Consider the following 22,009-nt stretch of genomic DNA (forward strand, 5'->3'; position numbering starts at 1 on the left):
GACTGTGATCCCATTTCAAAAGGACTGGTAACATGCATAAAGTTAGATAGATCATTGCGTAAGTTCTCTCACAGGATTTATACTCCAAAAGAGAATCTAAGCCATGCTCACTTGTTCTGCTGTACTTTAACTCAAGCAAAATGACCAACCATGGTTTGCCACCATTCCTGATTGCAAAACTGAAATGAAGATTAATTACCTGTCAGGATTTAAACCAACAGTAGAATGTTTACAGTAATGCCTATCTTCTCTTTGTCTTGAGAGCAGTTCTCATTACAAGCTAAGCACCAGACCGGCTGGCTTTAACTGACTGTTTCTGCATGTATTTAATTTATGGATAATAGACTTTCAGTCTGAACTGCACATTTTTTAAAATACACAGTTTAACTCACAACCTTTAGCTTCACCAAGAGTAGCCAAATCAGCTCTGAATGAAAGGCAGTGATCTAACACCTTCACGGTAGGACTGGTTCTCAAGGTATTTTGAGATTATCAACAAGAACAAAAAAAAGTTAATTGAATTTTTGATTGAGGGTGGGTTAAGTTTATACCTTCACCTACTTTTCTTTCCAAATTGTTTCTCTAATTGTCCTTGAATCCCAGCTCAGCACAGTGGTGTTTCAGTACTTGTGGTCATTTGAACTCTGCACCGTATTCTTCAGCTGGTACCTCCTCATGGGAGAATTTCTATGTGAGAAAGCTATTGAAAATGCTGCTGTTCGCAAACATACTCGTTTTACCTCATTTAATCTTTCTCTCTCGACTGATGTACTCAGTCCAACTGAGAGCTGGAGCCTCTAATGAGGCTCTAGAAAAAAAGTATTTGTTCCATACTGGACCCGATGAGGGGGAACTTTGTTACTGTCAAAACTTCTCTAATAAATCTCCTTCTCCAGGAAAGAATCCACTATCAACTATCAGCACCAGTTCCAGTACTTAACAACTTTTTCTTAAGTCAATAGTGTTAACTTTTCCCATCAGCCTTTTGAAATTAAAGACAATGTAGATACAAAACCAAAGCAGCCCCTTGTCCAAAAAGAACACAGGATCTTGATTAAAATATCCAAAAAGAGTCTCCCAAATGAAATGGAATTCACAGGGGGAATGAGTGCCTGAAATGGCTGCATTCATAAGCAGCCATAAACTCCCACTCTCCTTCTTAAGCTTTTTTCTGAATAATTTTTAAGGGCTCAATTCCAAACCCCCCAAAATTAAGACAGTTTTGACCAGGCCCTGAGGTGCTCATTGCCACACGCAGAAAACTGGACATCCACCACCAAAAGCAGTTTTACCTCCAGCACCATTTCCTCTTTTGATGTATAGGGTTCTGCTTTACTTTTTGCGAGCGTGTGCTCTCTGTCATCAGAGTTGAAGCTTTCCAAAAGTCTCTGGGAATCATCCTTCTGAAATTCCAAGAGAAAATGGATAAAATATAACACTGAGATCATGCAAAATCACTGGAAACATCTCTCACAGCAGCCTGGATACATTCATGTCTCCATCCTGAAAATTATTTCAGTATTAGTTGAAAATTTTGGGAAAATACAATCTGAAAATGAGAATTTTACATATTTGGAAGGAATAAATAAAATTAATGAACTTTATGAATTTGATTTGTCAGTCCAGAAGTAGAAGTTTAATCTGAAAAGTTTAAAGAGGCTGTAAACATGTCAAATCGATCCATTTGCTCTCAAAACATCGTACTACAGACTACGGGTCAAGCTCATGCTCTCAGTTCAAACTTCTTGATTAAAGCAAGTTAACTAAACTTTTCTATAATTGCCTGCAATGAAGAGAACACCGAGTATTTTTGCTCCCCTCCTAGGAGAAAAACTTACTAAATTAAGGTTTACATGTGGTAGAGTTCCTGCCAGGTAGAAATAATCTCAGAAAATGTTCACCATCTTCCTTCCCCAAAAGCAGCCCACATCACTGACTTTTACTTCCCTAAAAAAAACATAGTACTGCTGGTTCGGACACAAGACTGTGCAGGAGCCAAACCTCCCGCTACATACGCTCTTCCCTGTGCGCTAGATGGACGAAAAAATAATACTACTGTTGGTCAATGCGTCCAAACACAGCATCGCAAGGAATTGTTTTAGTGAAGGAAAAGATGGCAGCCACTCTACCATGACTACTTTTAAAACTATTTTTCAGGCTTCCAATCCACTGACTGCTTTTTCATGTAATCTAATTACTTGGTTGCAGCCACCATGCATGTAATTGTTTTATGGAAAGACTACCCTTGAATTATTTGGCCACTTGATATATAAGGTAGTCCATTTTCGCAGAATATAAAGAAGTGTCCAGCTTTTGAATACATTTCATTCCTTATGACTTGCTTCCATCACCTCTCTGGAACTTAGATGCTCAATAATACAGATTATATTCTTGGGTCAGCCTCTAAGACATGGTGAATTGCAGATGCTGGTTCCTAAAAATCTACTTATGACAAAAGAACAATTACAAGTCTCCCTCAGCAATCTTGTTACTTATTTGTCCCAAACCAGAATTTCACAAATTTTAGGTTGAGTGACTGGGACTTGTGGAAGTAGCCACATTCATTTCTCTCCTGCTCACATTTCTAAGATCATCTGCTTTTGTCCTTTGTTATTTTTGCAGCTGGAGTGCTACGCAGCACTCCTTTTAGAGCATTAAGCAGCTGAATAAAACTAAGTCTAACTGTAATTACTGCAATACTTCATCAAGCTAATCTACCAGAATACCATCATGAGACAAGCTTTAACCCAAAGGGCCACAAGAGCCTTCAGGCAATGCTGTACTCTAATAGGAGAATACTGTCAACAGAAATGTGTTACAGCACACATAGTCTGAACTTACCATGGTAAAGGTTTATTGTTAAAACTGTCCCAGTGCATCCTATGCACAGATAATCAGATCAATACAACACTTAACTGCATGCATCAAATACCACTGTTGTGGTTTAACCCCGGCCAGCAACTAAGTACCACACAGCGGCCTGCTCACTCCCCCCAAACCCCCAGAGGGATGGGGAGGAGAATTGGGAAGGAATGTAAAACTCAGGGCTTGAAGTAGGAACAATTTAATAATTGAAATAAAATAAAACCCAATAATAATAATAATGAAAAGGAGGGAGAAGGGAAGAGGAATGAAATCCAAAGTGAAGGGAAAAAAGAAAACAAATGATGCACAATACAATTGTTCACCACCCGCTAACGGATGCCCAGCCAGTCCCCAGGCAGCAATCAGCCAGCCCTGGCCAACACCCCTGAGTTCATATACTGAGCATGCCATCCCATGGTATGAAATATCCCTTTGGCTAGTTTGGGTCAGCTGTCCTGGCTGTGTCCCCTCCCAATTTCTTGTGTCCATTCAGCCTTCTCTCTGCCAAAGCCTGAGAAACTGTAAGTTCTTGACTCAGTATAATCATTACTTAGCAACAACTAAAAAAATGTGTATTACAAACACTGTTCTCACACCAAATCCAAAATGCTGCACTGCACCAGCCAACTCTCCCAGCTGAAACCAGGACACCCACAGATTCAGGCTGAGATCTATAGAATGGTAACTAACTGGGGCTGAGTGACAAACACTGGTGGCTTATTGCAATGCCTATGGCTGCTCTGGGCTCCAGGTACTTGCCCTGCTCCCACTGCAAGGATAACTCAGCTGCCTGGGAAGGAACATGGCATATTTAGGTAAACTGTCCCTGCTTTTACTTTGGATACAGAAGGTTGTAATACATGCAGTTCAGTACGTGGCTATACACACAATAGGCTTGCTCCATAGCATCAGTGGGTCTGCCAGTATGAAGAAGGAACAGATACAAACAGCCTAAGGGTAGCTCTGTTGAATTTGGGAAATCAGAACCACAGCATACAACCTGCCCACCCTGCAACGTGCTCTGTATGCACCAGCTGGCAGTTTATTTTCTTTCAAACTGAACAACTTTTACAGCAGCAGCATTGATTTTAATGGCATTTAAGCACCTAAATACAAATGAAGATCTGAGCCAGACAGAACTGACAGCTTCTATTCCCTATTGACATAAATGACATGAAGGATAAAATTACACATAGCTGTATTTGAGTTGGTAGTGGCAGTACAATAAAGATCCTGACTATTAAGGCAGGGAAAATGAGCAATTGAACCAGAGAGGCTTGTACTTGCACAGGATGCACTGATCCAGCATTTGAAGTGCCACCATTACCAGGCTAAAGCACGGCTTCAAACAGAGTTTCAAACCTCCTACTTAAAAGCAGTTGGGAGCAAGAGGATTTTTCTCTTCTGTCATGTTTAATGACAATCAATGCTAGCAGATCCACAGATGCAGCAGAGTTCTTAAGAGCTGAAAAAAACGAGCGGTTAAAAGCCAAGCCAAACCAGACCCCCACTGCAGGCAAGCAGAATGCTCCGCAGGGCTCCAAATTTCCCAGCTGTGCCAGCGCTGACAATTGCTACATCCAGTCAATCCAGCATGACTTGAGAATAAATGCGATGGGAGAAAGAGGCAGAAGTCAATAACAATTCTCAGAAAAATACCTGCTCAGTAGCAGTTTTGCAGCAACGTGCTACCTCTGCAGTCCTCAAGTCCAAACAAACACTTCATGTAATAGAGACAAGAACCATCCACCACAGTCCTTAAAAGAGCCAGGCATGCGTGTTATTAACAAATTTGCACGCTTTAGAAAACCCTGTTACTTTTGCATCAAACAAACTGCCAGATGCGTTCTGCCCCCTTTCTTTCTCAGGTGTGTACCCCCAGTGCAAAGTTACTGCTGTGGGCCAGTGCCAACACTTTGCTTGTGCCGTTTGTAAAACATGCTTTGGAAATGTCATAAAATGCTCTGGAAATCGGATTGTTCTTACTGGTGTGGGATGGGAATTACCTCACGAAGTTTCTGCCAGCCGGGTTCATCTTGCCTTACCCCAAAAAAGGCTGCACAGCCCCGCACAAGAAGCCCCGGCCACCAAAGGCAACACTCGCCTTAGACACAGGCCGGTCGGGCAATGTTCAAACACAGAGTACTTACACCGGCCTCTTTGCTGAGCCGGCTCGTTTGTTTCACTAAGTTTTTAAACGACGGGTGGAGTAAACCCCTTTCCAGCAGGGGTGTCAGGCCTTTCGGGGCCCCTCACCCACCACCGCGCCCTGCCCGCGGTCAGTCACGGCCGGCCGCGCCGCTCACCCCGCGGCCCCGGCCCCGCTCAGGCAGCGCCGTGCAGCGGGCAGAGCCCAGCCGGCCGCACCTCCCGGGCCCGCCGCCCCCACGAACCGGCCCTGGCTCCTCCAAGGCGTTCACCCCGCGGCAGGCCCGAGCCCTCACCGCGGCGGAATGCCGGCTGCCAGCCCCCCGCCCGCCCCGCGTACCTCTCTCCGCCGGCGCGGCCCCAGCGCGCAGCGGCAGAGCAGGGCGGCGGCGGCGGCGCCCAGCAGCAGCCCCAGCAGGACGGCGGGGGCCAGCAGGGCGGGCAGCGCCTGCAGCGAGCGAGCCCAGAACTGCAGGCCCACCGCCCGCAGGCAGTCCCCGGCCGCCGCCATCGGGCCCAGCCCGGCCCGGCGAGAGGAGAGGAGTGGGGAGGTCCCGCTGCTCAGGGCCCCTCCGCCGCCCGCCCTCGCCGCGGTGGGAGGAGAGCGATGGCGGATGGATGCGGCTGCTAAGGCCCGGCCTGGCTCGCGGGAAACGCCTGGAAAGTCTCCGCGGCGCCCTACGCGCCCGCGGAGGGGCCGCCCGCCGCCATGCGTGGGCTACTAGCCGGCCTGCTGCTGGCGCTGCTCCCCGGCGGGCCCCCCGCGCCCGCCCAGGCCCTCGGAGCGGCCGGCCGGTGCGCCCGGGCTGGGGGCCGCCCCCCGCCGAGCCCCGCGGAGGGGCCCGGGGCGCCCTGCGGCCAGACGGCGGCTGGGGTAAGGCGGCGAGGCCGCGGGGCGCTGCGCCGCCGGCACGGCAGCCCCTCGGCGGAGCGGGCCCGGGGCGGTGGGTGGCGGGCACCGGGGAGGGCCCTGGCCGAGGGCGCGGCGGCCCCAACGGCGGGGGTGGCTGCAGGAGCGGGGTCCCGGCACAGGGGCGGCCGCTCGCCCAGCGCTTGGGCTGGGGGCAGCGAAGAGCTGCCCGGGGTCGGCGTGGTGGGTACCGCAGCAAGGTGCCGCATGCCGGCAGTGGCTCTGCTTCCCTGTTCTTCCAGAGCAGAGGCATTGGGTGGGTTTTTGTCTAGTCACGGCACCCTTGCCCATAGGTGTCAGCCCTCTATTCGGAGTGCAGCTAGCGGTTTAGGGTACGGCCTCTTGTTTTTCTTTATTTCTCATCTAGGTGCACAGCTGTCAACCTGTCTCAAAATGTGTTGGCGTCGGTTTCTGTTGCCCATGTGGAAAATACCTGTGACTGCATGGCGGGGAGAGGAAGGGAGTCAGGAATGATAGTCAGTGGTGCCATTACAAAAAGTCTCATCAGCAGGAAATAGTATTGCAAGAAAATGAAAATCAAAACCCCACCTCATTTTTCCACCAGAAAAATAAATTAACGTAAAACTTGGGAAAATGTCTGGCGGCAATATTAGTGCATTAAATTAATCAGTTTTGAAGCACGATGTGAGTGCTGGCCCCTAGAACTGGCGCTCCTTGCTGCTGCAGGGCCCCTGGTGATGCCCTTTGGTATTATGGACACACTCTGCAGTAGAGTGGAAGGATTGTGCTGAGTATCCAGACTATAATTCCCAGTGCAGACTACTGAGAACTGAATGTGAGATAAGGCAGAAGAAAAAACAAGCAGCGTTGTGTCATTTATAGCTGTCACAGACATACAAACACCGTAGATTTTTGTGCATGAGCTGTTGTAAGACCACAGACAAGTGAATGCCTGGAGTCTGTGGAAATCAGGAGACATTTATACACTGATTTCCTAGGAAGTAGGAAATAAAGCTTGTTAGCTAGCAAGCCACTTTTTCTGTATGCCTTTGTGCACACTTAGACCACTGTCTACTTTTGTTACAGGCTGATTTACCAAGGAGCTGTTGACATTTGTGTTCTTACATATGCTGATATAATGCATGAGTAATATTTGAGATTTATATTTATAAACAAGATTTATTTCAACATTTAACATAATGGACCATCATATTGATGTTCTGTATTTTTGCCAGTGTTTTACATGGTGGCATTACATCCAGTTAGTGTACTGGTACACATTTCCTTAGTGGGGATAGGGCTCTAGACTGTTCTAAAAATATCTGGCAAAGGTTAATTCCCTTTTAACATGTGACTTCTATTGCTGCATATCCGTATGCATGTATGGAAATACATACACCTATCTATCTATCTATCTATCTATATATATGCATCAGATAATTTTTTTTTAAGTTTGCTACTGGAGTTTCCTGTTCTTATCCTTCTGAGCTCTTGAGGTGCTTCACTGCTATAAATTCATATGGATTGTTTAACCAATAAGAAGAAATTAATAGTGACTTTAGAGAGCTTTGGCATAACTCAGTTTGTGTACAAAAATTCTGGAGTGCAGAGAGGGCTGTACAATTAAGTGTTTGGAAATACCCTGCAGGGAAGAGCTCAGTGTCTGTGGTCTTGCAGAGCTGTGTTCAGGGGCTGCTCAGTGTGCTGCATGTTCCTGTTAGTGTTCATTTTCTCTGTCCTTTCTTTCTCCTCCACAAGAGCTGCCTCCAATCCTGTACGTATTTGTTTCCAGAGCAGTGTCCGCTTAAACCCCAGGGGTCCTGGTGCATCCAAATTTGTGAGGCGGCTTGCGTTTTCTGTTATTTTGAGGAAAGTGCCCTATCTGAAGTGACAACTGTTTTCACACAAGGTTAACTAAACTTACAGCTCTAGCAATAACCAACGTGATGGCTTCCCTGAGCAGGCAATAAGAAAATTGCCCCTAACTTGCTGTACTGTAACAGTGGTGTTGACATAAGTCAGTACTTAACATTACTCACATGCAGTGCTTGGGAGCAAACAGAAACAGCAAGTGCCGGTCACGTCACTCAGCAGACTTGGAAGTGCTGTTAATCAGCCAACATTCCTAACTCTGTATTACCTCCTGCAAGGAAGCATTTTTATTAAATGAAAACTTGATTGTATGACCATTAGATCTTGATCAAAACACTGGGCTTTAACAATCCTTTGAAACACTGGTTTCTTTTGCTAATGTTTTAGAGCTGTGATTTCTCTATCAGTCTCTGCGGTCTGGGCACAGGCAGGAGGCTGTCAGATTGCCTCATAAGCTGCGGTTTTTAGCCTGTGGTCCCTTTGAAATGCTCCATGTAATGCTCCGAAGGAAAAACTGAGCGTAATGACAGTAGACTTGATCATCCAGTATGGACACATTCCTGCTGACTCCTAGTGATTGGATTTTCCTGTGTCCTCAAATCTGACTTTGAAAATGGCAAAGAAAGATTATAAGAACAAACTAATAGCAAACCCTTCTGCTTCACTATTGCACAGATGCTCAGCCTGATAATACTAACTGTAAGTACAGTTTGAGCCCCAATTGTGCATAGCCATACTGGGAGACAGCTGAGCCTCATACTGCTTAGCAAGCTGTGGGGGACCTCTGGAGCTCTGTTGTGTCTCTTCTGGTAGTAAATTTTGGGAAATGAGGCTTTGTGGAATAGGGTTCTCTCTAATTGTGAAGCATAAATTCAGTGCAAGAGTTCAGTATTAGGCATTTATGAAAACTTTTTTGTAATTGCTCTTTTCTGTGTTAACTTTAGGTTATTAAAGATAATCTGTGGTTTCAAAATGAGATGGGATGTCTGGGAATGTCAGGTATGTAACTGCTTTCTCTCTCTTTTCAGTGCCGTGGGAGCCCAGACTCCCACGGTATGGGTGTGAAGGTGGGCAGGGGACTGGAGCTGCGCCCTCATGGCCCAGTATCGTCAGTGGGACTCTTGATCCAGAGCCACACGGCAGTTTTTGCTCAGAAGATAAGAACAAGGGTGCTCTAGGCTCCCTAAACAGCTCATCTAGAATGGAGCCCCTGTGAGAAGACCTTAGTTCATACTCTGCTCTGAATAATTTTCAGAGGGAGCCCTTTTTCCTCGTTAAACTTCGTGATGCAGGGGAGCACTTTCTGATGGCCAGTGTTCCCAGTGTTGTGGAAAACCCAGATTACTTAAAGGTGATCAAGACCTTGTTCCTTTTCAGAAGCTAATGTAACCACTACGCATTTACTAACACGGTTGCAATACCTACTCTTGAAGTATTTTCAAAGACCTCTACAATTACAATAACTAATATACTTTGTCCTGGACCAAGTTGTTAAAAGACTGGTAGATGTAGGGGATCTGGAAGTGTTTCTAGGATTTTTACAGTGGGTGTCAAGTATGCTGGTTGCTGATCTCAGATACACTGAGCATCTCCAGTGGCAGTTGCCTAATCTGATCAAAATAAGGTACCCTGATACTCAGAGAACTCTCCTCTAGCTTGGAGGAGCTACATCTGAGGGGTGACTGCCACAGGCACTTTGTGTACATTTGAACAAATCACTTAGTTTCTCTGGGTCTCTGGTCTTCACTTTCTTTATATGTGTATAACAGTGTACTACTTTACTCGAGCTTAGTGGAGATGAATACCCTGAAAGGTTACAGCGCATTAGGAGGGGCAGTGCAGTGCTGGAAATAGACATGCTGCCCATGGCTGCACTTCCCCAAGAGATAATTTCATGACATGCATTTGCCAAGAAATTACATGCTCTGAAGCAGTCATCTAGTGAGATGACTCTTAATTTCTCTGCCCTGTGCCATGGCTAATTCACAAATGAGTTTATTAATTTAAATACGAAAGCAAATAATTAAAATTTGCTGAGCTTCCTGGCTTTTTACCTGTATTTATTCAGTATCAACTTTGCTGCTCACGTCTTGCTTTCTGATGGGTTGCAAATTATTAATGTACCATCTGTTGAGAGAGGTATTGCATGTGGTTTTGTAGTCCAGAAGAACCTTCTGGCATTGAAGAAAAAGTGGGGCGACTGGAGGATTTTGACACGCAGTGTCTTTTTGTTAGTGGTTGAAAATAGTGTGGCCAGCAGAACTAGGGAACCAGTTCCTTTGAACTTGGCACTGGTGAGAGCACACCTCCAATACTGTGTTCAGTTTTGGTCCCCTCACAACAAGAAAGACATTGAGGTGCTGTAATGTGTCCAGAGAAGGGCAGTGAAGCTGGGGAAGGGTCTAGAGAACAATTCTGATGAGGAGCAGCTGAGGGAACTGGGGTTGTTTAGCCTGGAGAAAAGGAGGCTCGGGGGAGACCTCATCGCTCTCTACAACTGCCTGAAAGAAGGTTGTAGCGAGGTGGATGTTGGTCTCTTTTTCCAAGTAACAAGCAATAGAATGAGAGGAAATGGCCTCAAGTTGCGCCAGGGGAGGTTTAGTTTGGATATTAGGAAAGATTTATTCACCAAAAGGGTTATCAAGCATAAGAACAGGCTGCTTAGGGAAGTGGTGTCACCATCCCTGAGGGTGGGTGTGTAAAAGATGTATAGGTGCAGCACTTGGGGACATGGTTTAATGGTGGAGATGGCAGTGCTGGGTTTATGCTTGGACTCAATGATCTTAAAGGTCTTTTCCAACATAAATGATTCTGTGATTCTATGAAACTCTGGCATTTTATTGGTAGGTAAACATATGTGTTAAATGAGGGGTTGCTACAAGCAATTAATTGTATGCTTGATTTTTAAATTGAGAATTGTCCCATATCAATAAACATGATTTTAAAACATATTTAAAGCTAAGTTTTTAGTGGTTTGCATAATCAAGGTACTAGACTCTCGTTCTTATCGAAGAAGTTCTCAAGGAAAACAGTGAGACAGGAACTTCTGCATACAACCTTTATCATTGAAAATGGCAATGTGCTGAAGTGAAATGATTTGTAACAGCACAGTGGACTCAGGGTTTCTGTTAGAAGCTTTTTGGAATTGTTTCTGGGTAAGATGAGAAAAAACAATCCCAGAATAGCCCTGTGATTGGGAAGCACAATGGATTTTTAAGAACTATGTTTGAGTCTGCTCTGACTTACTCAAAGCAGGACTGGAAAGTAGATTTGTCTTGTCCTGTTGATGCCCATAGTTTCTTTGACTTTGTAACGAGAAAAGCTAATGGCAACATTCAAAACAGAAATGCAGTAAATTACTACCCTTGCCTGTTCATTGTTGTGTGTAATTGAAAGGATTTCAAATTGGATCTTGTATCCTGGATGGTTTTCAGGACAGGGAATCATTCAGAACAACAACAACAACAAAAATATAGCAAGCAAATATATTTAACTCTTTTCTTCCCTACTGAAATAGAGCAAAATTATTCAGAGCTTTGCTGATAAATTCTGGAGGAAAGCAAGTCAGACTGCAGGTCTTGAAATATGCAGCCCTTGAGAGCTAAGAATTTGAATTACAGTCCTAGTGAAATTGTAATTTTTAATTCTGAACTTGACATTTCACAAACTTATCAGACTCTTCTCTTTCATACTGTAATTTGGCACATTAGGATGTGCTATAAAGATGCAGGGGCTTTAAGGACATAACAGAGTCTTTACTGCAAACCTATCGTAAGATTTTCCTAGTTTTGTATCACCCTAATTAATTGCCATGGCCAAAAATAACCATCACCTTAACTTCTATCAAGAAAAAGTAAGGCACTCTGTTGCTGTACCTACCCTTCTAATGGCCGTCCTTCTGTGCTGCTAACCTGTTTGGGACTCAGCTCATTTAGTCCAGTGGTAAAGGCTTGTGCTTTAGCACTGAAGGTCCCTGTTGTTAGACAAAACTAATTTCTTAGCAAAGGGCAGTATTCTAACCACAGAGGACAGTTTCTTAGACACCCATCCTTTCACCCCCAGCCCATATCAATGCAGACCCGCTGTTACCACAGTCTCCATGTGATGAGTGCATTTTGTACCACATCAGATCCTCTCTGTATTTGCATACCCTGAGCAGGAAGCAAATGCAATGAGAGCTGGGAGTGGGGAGCTCTCCTTCCTAAGTGTGTTATATGTGCCTTAAATGTGGCTGCTGGAGGTCCGAAAGAGCAAAAGATCATCACCCAAAGCAATAGTGCACAAAGCCGAGGAGTGGTTAATGACTACATTGGGAGAATAGCAAAGAAAATCGAACAGCATTAAATAGCAGGGACTGTTCTGATCAGTTGTGCATTTGTCACTTCATATTGTTGTGGCGCTGTGTGTAGTGGGGCTAAGTGAATGCTATGGTAACGTGAGTGGTAAAATATTACACCAATCTTCGGGCTGTTTCAGCCATAGTAATATTTATTTTCATGTTTTCATTTTGTAATTCAATACAAAGTTGACCTACCAGCACTAGTAGTTAAGCTAGGAATATGCAGTTGAAGACATGGTTCTGACATATCTTGTTTATATTTGGTTTATGGAGAATTAAATTGTGGGAGAACATTTTAGTAGCATGTTAATTCAAAGTAAGATAAAATATTTAACAACTTGATAATACATTGTAAAAATGTGGAGTGTTTAATTAAGGAAAACAAAAAAAAGAGAAAGAAAATTTAATCTTAAAATGGTGATACTGTCTCACATCTCAAAAGAAAGTGAAATTACTGCCTTTCTTTGATGAACCGTTTCACTTGGCATCTTTACAGATGTTTGCAGGAAAGCCCCAGATTAAGCCTCATGCTCTGTTGGTTTGCTTGCTGGGAAATGTTTTGGCCTGAGGCATTGTACTCCAGGAGTGCCTGGTGGCAGCCTGGCAAGCCCAGCTGAGAGGGGACGGTTTGGGCTGTATGTCAAGCTGAAAGTGTTCCCCTGCTTTGCAAAATTTCCCTTTCAAAAAGGAGTGGGAATAGTTTCCATTTAGAAACTTATCGAAGAGAAGACCCCGCAGCTTTGATAATGTTTTTTTCTGAAAATAGAAGAATGGCAAAGATTGAAGCTGTAAGAAGAAAAGAGAGTGGAAGGAACAAGAAGACCGCAGAGTCAGAATTGGGATGCATCTCTGAAAGAGCACTGATAATGGTGCACTTGCACTTCTGAGCAGCAGGGTATCCAAAAGAAAGCTCAGTGCTTGTTAATGAAAGGCCTCAGGAGTCAAGTATTAGTATTTTCCAACCTCAGATGAATCTATTTGTTAAAAAAGCCACACCAATTTCAGAACAGAAATCTAGAATAGACATGAAAACAACAGAATGTGTTATGCCTGTACTGTCCTTTCTCAGATATTCAGCGTTCAGCTTTTCAAGCAATCATCAGCCATCTACAATCCATCTAGAACCTTATTTGAAAAGAGACAGCAGGTGAATTGATAAATACAATTATGTTGTCTTGATGTTAAGGGTATGCAGCAAATTATGTGGAAAAGCAGTTATGGTCTTGTAGGTCAGCTGGACTGAGTTGTATAATGTTCTAGTGACAGTTAAATATATGTGGATCAGGAAAAAGTTATTTTATTGAACTGACAGTTGATACTACAAAAAATCATGACATAGAAAAGTGCTGCTTTACTGGCAAGGGAAACCACAGTATTGTAAAACAGCCTATATTGTTGAAAATTAATAGGAAGGATGAGAAAAAGTCTGGAGGAAGGCAGTAGTACATGTTGCTGTATGGACATGCATCACAGTGATTGAATCTATTTATGCAAAACCTTCCACTGAGTGCTGGGAAGATACAAGTGAATTTTCAAAAGTACCCTTGTAATCATCATCAATGTTGAGGCTGCTTAACGTAATGTCAAGAACCTGCAAAATCCCCAACCTCCAATTACTGTTGATGGAGCAGCCATATAACATGCCTGGAGACTTCTGCTGGGAGCTGGGCACATTATCTCGGGACCGTAAGTCATGACAGAGCACAACTTGAAAACAGACTCATCTGTCTAATTACTAATCCAGAGATTTATTCAGAGTCAAAGAACGTGATCGGTTAATTAAATTTCTTACTGTGGACTTGATACTCTCCAGAGGGGAGGATCAGGATTCGCTGTCATGGAAAGTGCAGTTGCGTGTGCTGATGGAGGTGTCATGCTGCATAGGGCACAAGAACAAAAGGTATTTTATGAAGCCATTACCCCCTTCTTGTTGGCTGAGCTCCCTTATCCCAAATACTGAAGGAAATGATCAGCTAAGAAGCACTTTCAAGGCAGTAGTTGCTCAGCCCAGCCCATACATATTGCCATTTTGACTTCTGACTCATAGCAAGCCCTACAAAGAAGCTCCATGTCTTCATTCAGGGTTTCTGTTTACTGTGAGGGAGCGTGCATCACCTGTAGTCTGGCAAGAAAACAAAAAGGAGAATTGGTGCTCCACCTCCATAGGAATGGGATGGCAATTGCATTAATATATGAGACAGCGAATCTAAAATGAATCTTTTTCACTGCTTGGATATGTCTATACAAAACTGCAAAGAGGCTTGATTCAGTAGACAAAACATAGGTTTAGAGCCATCGGAGGTGAGATGTAGTATGATACTCGAATCTGCTGGGGAATGCCAAAGCTGGGTGGGCTGAGATTGCTGGCTAGCAGGTCTGTACTGCACTTGCAGTTCAGCACTGGTTCATCCTGAGTGATTTGGACTGTTGCTTAGTTTTGAAATAGAAGTATGCCAGGCATGACTGCTCTGAAAAAATTCCAACCCCAAAGATATGGTAATTATATATATTACTGTTCTCACCAAGTTTACCTTGTTATTTTTGTAGTCCCTAAATTACTCTGAGTCTGTTGCATTGGTCAACAGGGGTTTAAGTATTTAAGTAAAACTTAGTGAAGTGAATTAGAAGTGAATGTAAAATATAAACAACTGGCTTTTCCTAGCCCATGCATCCACAATTTTGTCCAATATAAGCAACTCCCACATAAAAAGCATGCTATCCCAGTATGGGAAGACAGTGAAGCTCCCCAAGGTGCACGTGTCCATCTGGGTTCTGTAAGCAGCAGGACTGCATCTCATTCATTACGTTAACAGAAATCTTTTCAGTGATTCATGTGCATCAGCGCTCCAAGGCCCTTTATAGGACCTCCTTTTAAGGGTCCGATTTTGATTGGTCTGTGCATGGCTTTGCTATTTACAGCTAACAGTATTTCTCTATATTGTTCTTCCAACAAAGCAGTGTCTTTTCAAAAAAATGCAGCTTCTCATATTAATGAGATTTCACTATCTTCAGATTTTCATATTTCATTAACATACAGGGTTTTTTTAAATGAAAACTTGATAGAAAAAGGTCATTTGCCAGAAATCTTTGCTTTTCAATGAGAGTTTTTGTCCGTATGAATATATGTAGTTAACGATGAAAATATGGGATTTAAAAATGAGTAATAAATGAGAACTATTATGCAAAGAATGAAAGAAAGTATCTTCTTTAAATGTAGCCAACTATAATTTTGAAATTTTCATGACATTTTTTCTCTTCATTCAGCAGCTTTACCTTTTGACAGTTTGTTATATTAAATTATTGATTTTTAGTAGAAGCTCCTTTTTTTAATGTCATAGATGATTTTACTTTAATAGATGAAAATTAATTGATTTCAAAACTCTTCTTGTAATTTTTGTGATATCATGGACTAATCTTTCATGAAAATATAAGCCTATAAGCTAGCATTTGATTATTGAGGAGCATTTGATTTGATGGCACTCCAGTTCAGCTGGAATGTAACTGAGACCCTTATTCAACTGAGAATTTGTTCTGAATACGTCTTGACATGGTTAATGGTTAATTGGCAGACTGTATCTTTGAAGCAAAACACCCTTACCACTGAGGCTACTTACACCGTGGAGGGCTTCAATTATTTATGCTTTGCTGAAAATTTCTTTGTGTTGAAAATATTAACAGTTGATTTAAGGCTAAAATCTTTTAATTTGTGCATTTGACACTTTACATTTAAATGGCAAGAAGTTTTCTGTGGGATGTATGTGAGTTCCCTAGGTAAAGAAATAGTTTTGTTCTAACTCCTGCTGGGTTTTGTGTGGCACATCCCATCTCTCTTTCCTGCCTGGCCTCATGTCTCAGGTGCCGATGTTGATGTTCATTGCTTTGAGGGAGAGCATGCTGGCTGCTGTGTGCACACAGAGCACCAGATCCGCACCAAGCGGCTGCTGCACAGGAGCCAGCTTTAGCTCTAACGTAGATTGTTGCCTTGGTTTTCAGCAATGCCCTTACCTCTGGTCACTCAAGCAAGTGAAGCCCCTCACCATCTCTTGACTTCTGCAGCCTCAGACGATCAGTGGAGCCATTCACTGTTTGCTTTGATACCCTCATGGACAAAGAAGATTTTGTTCAAACGAGAGTCTTCTGTTAACCACCAGCTGGTCAGTAAAAGATGGTTTGCAACTGTAATATTTTCTGAGTATTGTAGCAATTACATCAAAAGTGAACGTTGCTGGGAATTTGCGACCCAATTAGTACATTTCTAGTTCTGTCTCAGTGATTATGTTCACTTGAGATGGCTTCAGCAACACCAACTAGTTGTGTGACTTCCAGAGAATTATTGTAACATACAGCTATCTGCTTTATAAATTCTGATAGACACTTAGTAATGCAATAGATCTGTATAGTTTGATGAACTTTGTGCATTTTGCTAGAGAACTGTGATAGCCAAAAGGTGAATATATCAATGAACATACTAGTAATTGCTTGTGGGAATAGTAGTTCATACAAATTTGGACTAGAAAGAAAGATTAACTATTAGGATAACAAAGCTTTTAAATTAGGTGGTGATTAATACCTCTATTTTTTTTCTTATTTCATTATTTAGATAATTTAACTTCTGCTGCAGTTTCTGCATTATGATATTTTCATACACTATGTAGACTTTTCCCCTTCCTCCACAGCCTGAAGATAAGGCCAATATGTCGGTGTCTTCTGGATTTGGAATAACGCTTCAGAAATGTGGTGTGGTAAGTTTTCTTACAATTGTGTTGTTAATTTGGTAGACATTTGTACCCAAATGTCCTCTAAAAAGTGGGAATAGAACTGTGCCCATGCAGAGTGTTTCGGAGAACATCCATTTTGATGTTAAGATGGTCGCACCCTCCATAAGAGGCACAGTTTTGCAATGTGAATTCAAAACTGAAGGGAATCAGTGAAATCTTCTCTCAGACTCCTGGGGGATATTGGAATGTGGTCGAAGTAAATGCCTCATTGTGAGAATTCCTAAAACTATAAATGGGCAAAGCCCAGTGAACTCTAGAACAAGGGTGGGTAGAGATAGAGATAAGCTTCTTTAGAGGATGAGATAAGCCACCTGAGATACTCTCCTGGCTCAACCACGGATGCCTCACCTGTGTCAAGTATGGACTCCTTTCGAAGGGTGGGGCACTGAGCCCTGTGATGGCAGTGTGTCTTTGGGCATGCTACCACACAGCCTTAGAAGAGTCAGTCTATCATAGTCTGCATATTTGGTGGGGCTCAGCTACAGCACGATATTAATGAAAATAAGGTTTCATTTAACTTTGCAAAATACTGATGAGGAGCAAAGACCTCCATACTATAAGGAAATTCTAAACCTTCCATTTTATTTTTACTTTATGTGGCATAGGTTGATAGATTTGTCTAGACTGTTATTTTTCCTTTCATTTTTTTTCCCATTTTTGCTTTTTGTTTTTTACACTGGATGAAGCAAGTGTGAGTTTTTGTAATTAAGAGACAGTTCGTCTTATTGATCCCTTGGATAGACAAAGCTCATCCAACTTTAAGACAAATCTGAATTCAGCCACTGAAATGCTGCATGTGAGGGTAGAGGATTCAGTAACCAGTACAGAAGAGGTGACATTATAACCTGCACAGGATAATTTGCATAGAGAAGAATGAATATGCATAACATCTCACAGTACTAATTACCTATAATGTTGTTATTGAAATGGTGGCATATCATTATTAATGAGGCTGAATAGTGAGCATTTCAGACATAAGAAGCAGTAACACAGACTATTCTGCATTTATGGCTGCAGATTCACAATTTTTATACCAGAGCCTCTTAGAAAAGAGTTTGAGACAGTTACATGTTGGTTTTTTCTGTTTTTCATAGCATAGCCTCACACAGGCTCATTAAAAATCATGAAATCCTGCTGTACAAGATCAGAGTTAATCTGTTGTAGATGCTAGGATTATCAGAAAATAATTTTGCGGTGCTATTAGTTACAAATTACTGGAAACTATGCAGTTGTATGTGATTGTCTTCCACTTTCAAATGCAGCTCACATTTTATTTTCCTCTGCTTGCCTTGTCATCTACTTCAATCCTAATTTGTCTGAACAGATGCTTTCCTGCTAAGAGACAGACTGGCCATATGGTGGTCTTCAGCTGTTTTAAATAGAAAAAAGTGAATTTTGCACCTTTTTCTTCTCCTACCACGAGTGGCTCTTCAGAGCATGGAGATGACATATGTTTACTTCTCAGAGTCAAGATTTTTCCTGCACCTTATCGCAGAAATACCCTTCTTGAAACTGGGGTGTTTACATTTTACTTACGCTTTCAGCACCCGGTCCATACCTTCTTTTCAGATTGAAAGTGTGCTCCTGTAAGAGCTTCATTCCTCAATATGATGTGAACTTTTCTGTAATAGTATTTCATAATGACAATAATCTTTAACAGAGCTGAAGTAGATCTTTAAATTTATCTGTTTTGCTTTTAAGACATTTACCTCTCATTTCTCAATGTCTTAAGCTTTCTTACATTGCAATATATAATTCCATGAGCCTTTTTTTTTTCCTGCTTTCCTGTTTCTAGTTCTAACTTATCCCCAAAGATCCTCAGTTCCTTTCACTTCCTTGACAATTCCTTCCTCTTCTCTTTTCTCCTAGCATGTCCTTGCTTTTGCTCTGGTTCTTTCACTCCAGTCTCCCAGGTACCTGAAGTGACATCGCTAGCAGGGGGTGCTGACACACACAGTGTGCTTCAGCAGCAGAAAGAAAATGAAATATGCAGTTATGCATCATCAGGGGCTGCCATTGGTTTTGGTTCCTTTAGGTGGTTGGCTGCATCATCAGCTGCTTCAAAGAAAAAACATCTTCAAGCAAATAAGAGTAGCAACTTAAAGGAGGTATCTGGTGGCTGCTGATCCCAATTGCAGCGGTGAATGGAGGAGGCTCTTTCTAGGAGATGTCAAACCCAAGAGCTTCCTTACAGCTTGATTCAAATCTGCTGCTTTCTCTGGTGCTATCAGGAAAAAAATCCAGATTCTTTCAACCCCTTCACAATTTAGCTTAAAACTGCCTGCCACTCAAAAATAAGAAATGAAAAACATGTATTTAATATTAATCAGAAATGTAACAGGTGCAGCCTTTTGGCCGCCTGAGGAAGATTGTGGTAGGAGATAGGTGGTGTGGTTGGGATACCTCTGAAGTGTTTCTTTGTTTAGTCGCTGAATAAGAATTTTATTAAATGAAACAAAATGAAAAGAAAGCGCAACACTGGTTGGAGAAAGAGAATGAACAGTGTTGGAGTGTGCATTAAACCTTCTGACCAGGGGATGGAGAGAACTAATGCTGCCGTATTCTACCATCTGCTTGTGAATACACACATGCTACTTTCTCTGCCTATTTTATTGTAGGAATTTATCTAAATTACTATTTATATCCCCTGTCCTCAAATGTAAAGCAATATATCTCTGCCTCATTAGAAGCACAGGAAGAGACCCTGAAATCCCCACTTTTTGCCTTCATCCCACAGAAGAGCAAGGGAAAGGTACGGGGAAATGAAGGGAGGAAAAAGTTTTTCTATTTCTCCCGTTTCCCCAGCTCTCACTTTTGCTTGTGCATACATATTTGTCTGCACAAGCCCATCCACACTTACTGTGAGCGTAATACGATGTTAACAACTCGTGCCGTTTGAACCTTGAATCTTTCAGGGTGTGCTTTCTTGGTTTGGTGGCTTTGGATTTTCTTTGTGTGGCACTGAGGGTTTTTTTCCTGTTTCATCTTGTTTGTGATTTTTAGAGCAAGTTTCTAGCTTTTGTGACTGCACAGGAAAGGTTGAAAGGCATGTTGACTGCATCATGCCAGTTCAGAAACCAGCAGAGAGAAAATCTGCCCAAAATATATCACATTTTTAATATTTGGTGATTTTAAGTCTCATAAATGTTGGCGTATAATTCATGATAAACGAACATATAAAATTGGTAATGCTTTCCTCACAAATATGATTAAGCCTATTTTTGTACATGCTGACAATTATTTGCAGAATCTAGTTAGTACAGTAAGTATTATTTGGGCTTTTTCCTCCATAAGATTTGTTTAATACAGTTGAGGTTGAACTTGCTGTAATGAGTTAAAAAAATTTAGTGTAGTATACCCAGGAAAGTTAGTTATGTAAACAGATTTATTCACATGTACTTTGATTATTGTCACTTAAATAGAAAAATGCAAGCTAAGCAATAATTTCAATAAACTGTTTCTTTTCCTCAATACAGAAGAGATCAAAAAACTATATTTTTCTATACTAAATTAGTATGAAATGCAGAGATCAATGGTGCACAATGAAATCATAACTACATATGTTGAACCCTGTGGCTGCCATGAATTCTGGTGTCATTTCTGAAGTCTATTACAATTCATATTTTTATAACTCATTTCTGTGGGGGCTGCTGTATTATTTATGTCTGGTGTCCAGAAACAGAGTACATTTCCTAAAAAGGAGGAAAAAAGAGAAAGGTTCAGCCTGAATTATGCTTTGGTCAGTTAAGTGTGAATTTGGTGTCGTTATTGGAAGTCTGATATTCTGTCATGGCTATACTACAGGCCAGCATGTTACAGACCTGGTAAAGTTTTTAGACAATTATGGTTTGATGTGAGTTTTAGGGGAAGGCAGCTGGAAGATGAGACATCAGTAAGCAACTCTGTGATCCAGATAATTTCATTTAGAGGGCTAATTACTCAATAAGGGTTAATGCCCTAATGGAATAAATCAAATCACATGAGTGTGCTTTGCTAGAGATTGATGATTAGCTTATGAACTTCACCACTAACTGGAAGCAGAACCCTGAGCTCTAAGTCCATTGGTGGCTCCATCAGCTCTCCCATGGAAAGGGCAAATCAAAGCAGCTGGCACTCTTTAGAGAATGTCATTGCTGTGAAAAAAAGGGAAATTGAGACCAAAACTGCTTGGAGAGAATGGATTTGCAGTGAGTACAGCTTGCAAAAGAAACATCCTCATGGTACAGAAGTTCAACGTTAAGAATTTTGTAGACTCTGGTTACAAAGTTATGATCCAGTTCTGTGTTTTATGCAGTATTATGGGGATATTCAGATTCTTGTTTTCACTTCTGGTTCTGCATGGGCGGGGTTTCTACCTTCTGGCTTTCTGTCCCTTTGTCTCCAAGCAATAGCTTAGGATACCAAAGATTAGAATCTCTTCGGGAGTCTGAGCTCAAACTGAGTGTAGTGCCATTTGCGGGTCACTTAGAATGCCCTCAGAATATAAGTTTACACATATAATGAACTTTTATTAGTAATCAAGTCTATGACTTTTGTTGTTAAGATGCACATACAGACATTTTGCACCATTAATACTAATATTTCTGTTTTCAGGTGGATGTTGAACATGACCCTCAAATTGCATACATTACACTTCTGATTAATAACACCAACATGCTGCTTTCAGCAAACATTACAGATCTTATCCTGCTGGACAATATAACTGGTCTACATGTTCAAAAAAACAGCGGTAATAAGACCACAGATGGCATGCACATTTACAGGAAAAGATTCTTGCAAGGTAACAAAATCTGCAGGGAAGTACCCCTGATTACACATGTGGAAAAGCATCAGTTCAAATTATATTTATTTATTGATTGATTTTGATGGTGTAAATTCTCTGATTATCAGTTAATACAGGTGAAAAACTCTGGAAAAGGTTTTGTGCTGCAGTTTACAATTCTATTAATTCACATTTTGACTCCCACCTTTGAACTGCTTCTGATCTCCCTGGCATAGAAGCGAGCCCCTGTACTCTGTAAAAGTTGCTGCCATCAAAATGGAAGACAATCTTTCATGATAATATTTCTTCAAAAGCTGCTGCACAAGTCATTTTATTTGTATGTGGTGAGCCTTCCTCCTTCAGCCAAGCATGGC

The 22,009-nt window shown here is 42.0% G+C and overlaps 2 protein-coding genes across 7 annotated transcripts in view; one reads left to right on the forward strand and one right to left on the reverse strand.

Annotated features, from left to right (window-relative positions):
- The window catches only part of EVC (EvC ciliary complex subunit 1), a gene marked incomplete at its 5' end in the record, with an annotated part of 80,962 nt that extends 75,438 nt beyond the window's left edge, over positions 1 to 5,524 (reverse strand). For all 6 annotated transcript variants that reach the window (XM_080373419.1, XM_080373418.1, XM_080373416.1 and 3 more), the window contains 2 exons: positions 1,293 to 1,403; positions 5,354 to 5,524. In XM_080373419.1, coding sequence (XP_080229545.1) covers positions 1,293 to 1,403; positions 5,354 to 5,524 — 282 coding nt within the window. The remainder of the gene's footprint in view (positions 1 to 1,292; positions 1,404 to 5,353) is intronic.
- Positions 5,525 to 5,631: 107 nt separating this feature from the next.
- EVC2 (EvC ciliary complex subunit 2) overlaps positions 5,632 to 22,009 on the forward strand; it is a gene marked incomplete at its 5' end in the record, with an annotated part of 80,216 nt that continues 63,838 nt past the window's right edge. The window contains 6 exon segments of the mRNA XM_080373387.1: positions 5,632 to 5,679; positions 5,681 to 5,887; positions 8,701 to 8,755; positions 16,089 to 16,249; positions 16,772 to 16,837; positions 21,467 to 21,653. Of these exon segments, the coding sequence (XP_080229513.1) occupies positions 5,632 to 5,679; positions 5,681 to 5,887; positions 8,701 to 8,755; positions 16,089 to 16,249; positions 16,772 to 16,837; positions 21,467 to 21,653 (724 nt within the window).

Source organism: Falco punctatus, assembly GCF_963210335.1.
Source record: "Falco punctatus genome assembly, chromosome: 1".
In the NCBI taxonomy this organism is placed as follows: domain Eukaryota; kingdom Metazoa; phylum Chordata; class Aves; order Falconiformes; family Falconidae; genus Falco; species Falco punctatus.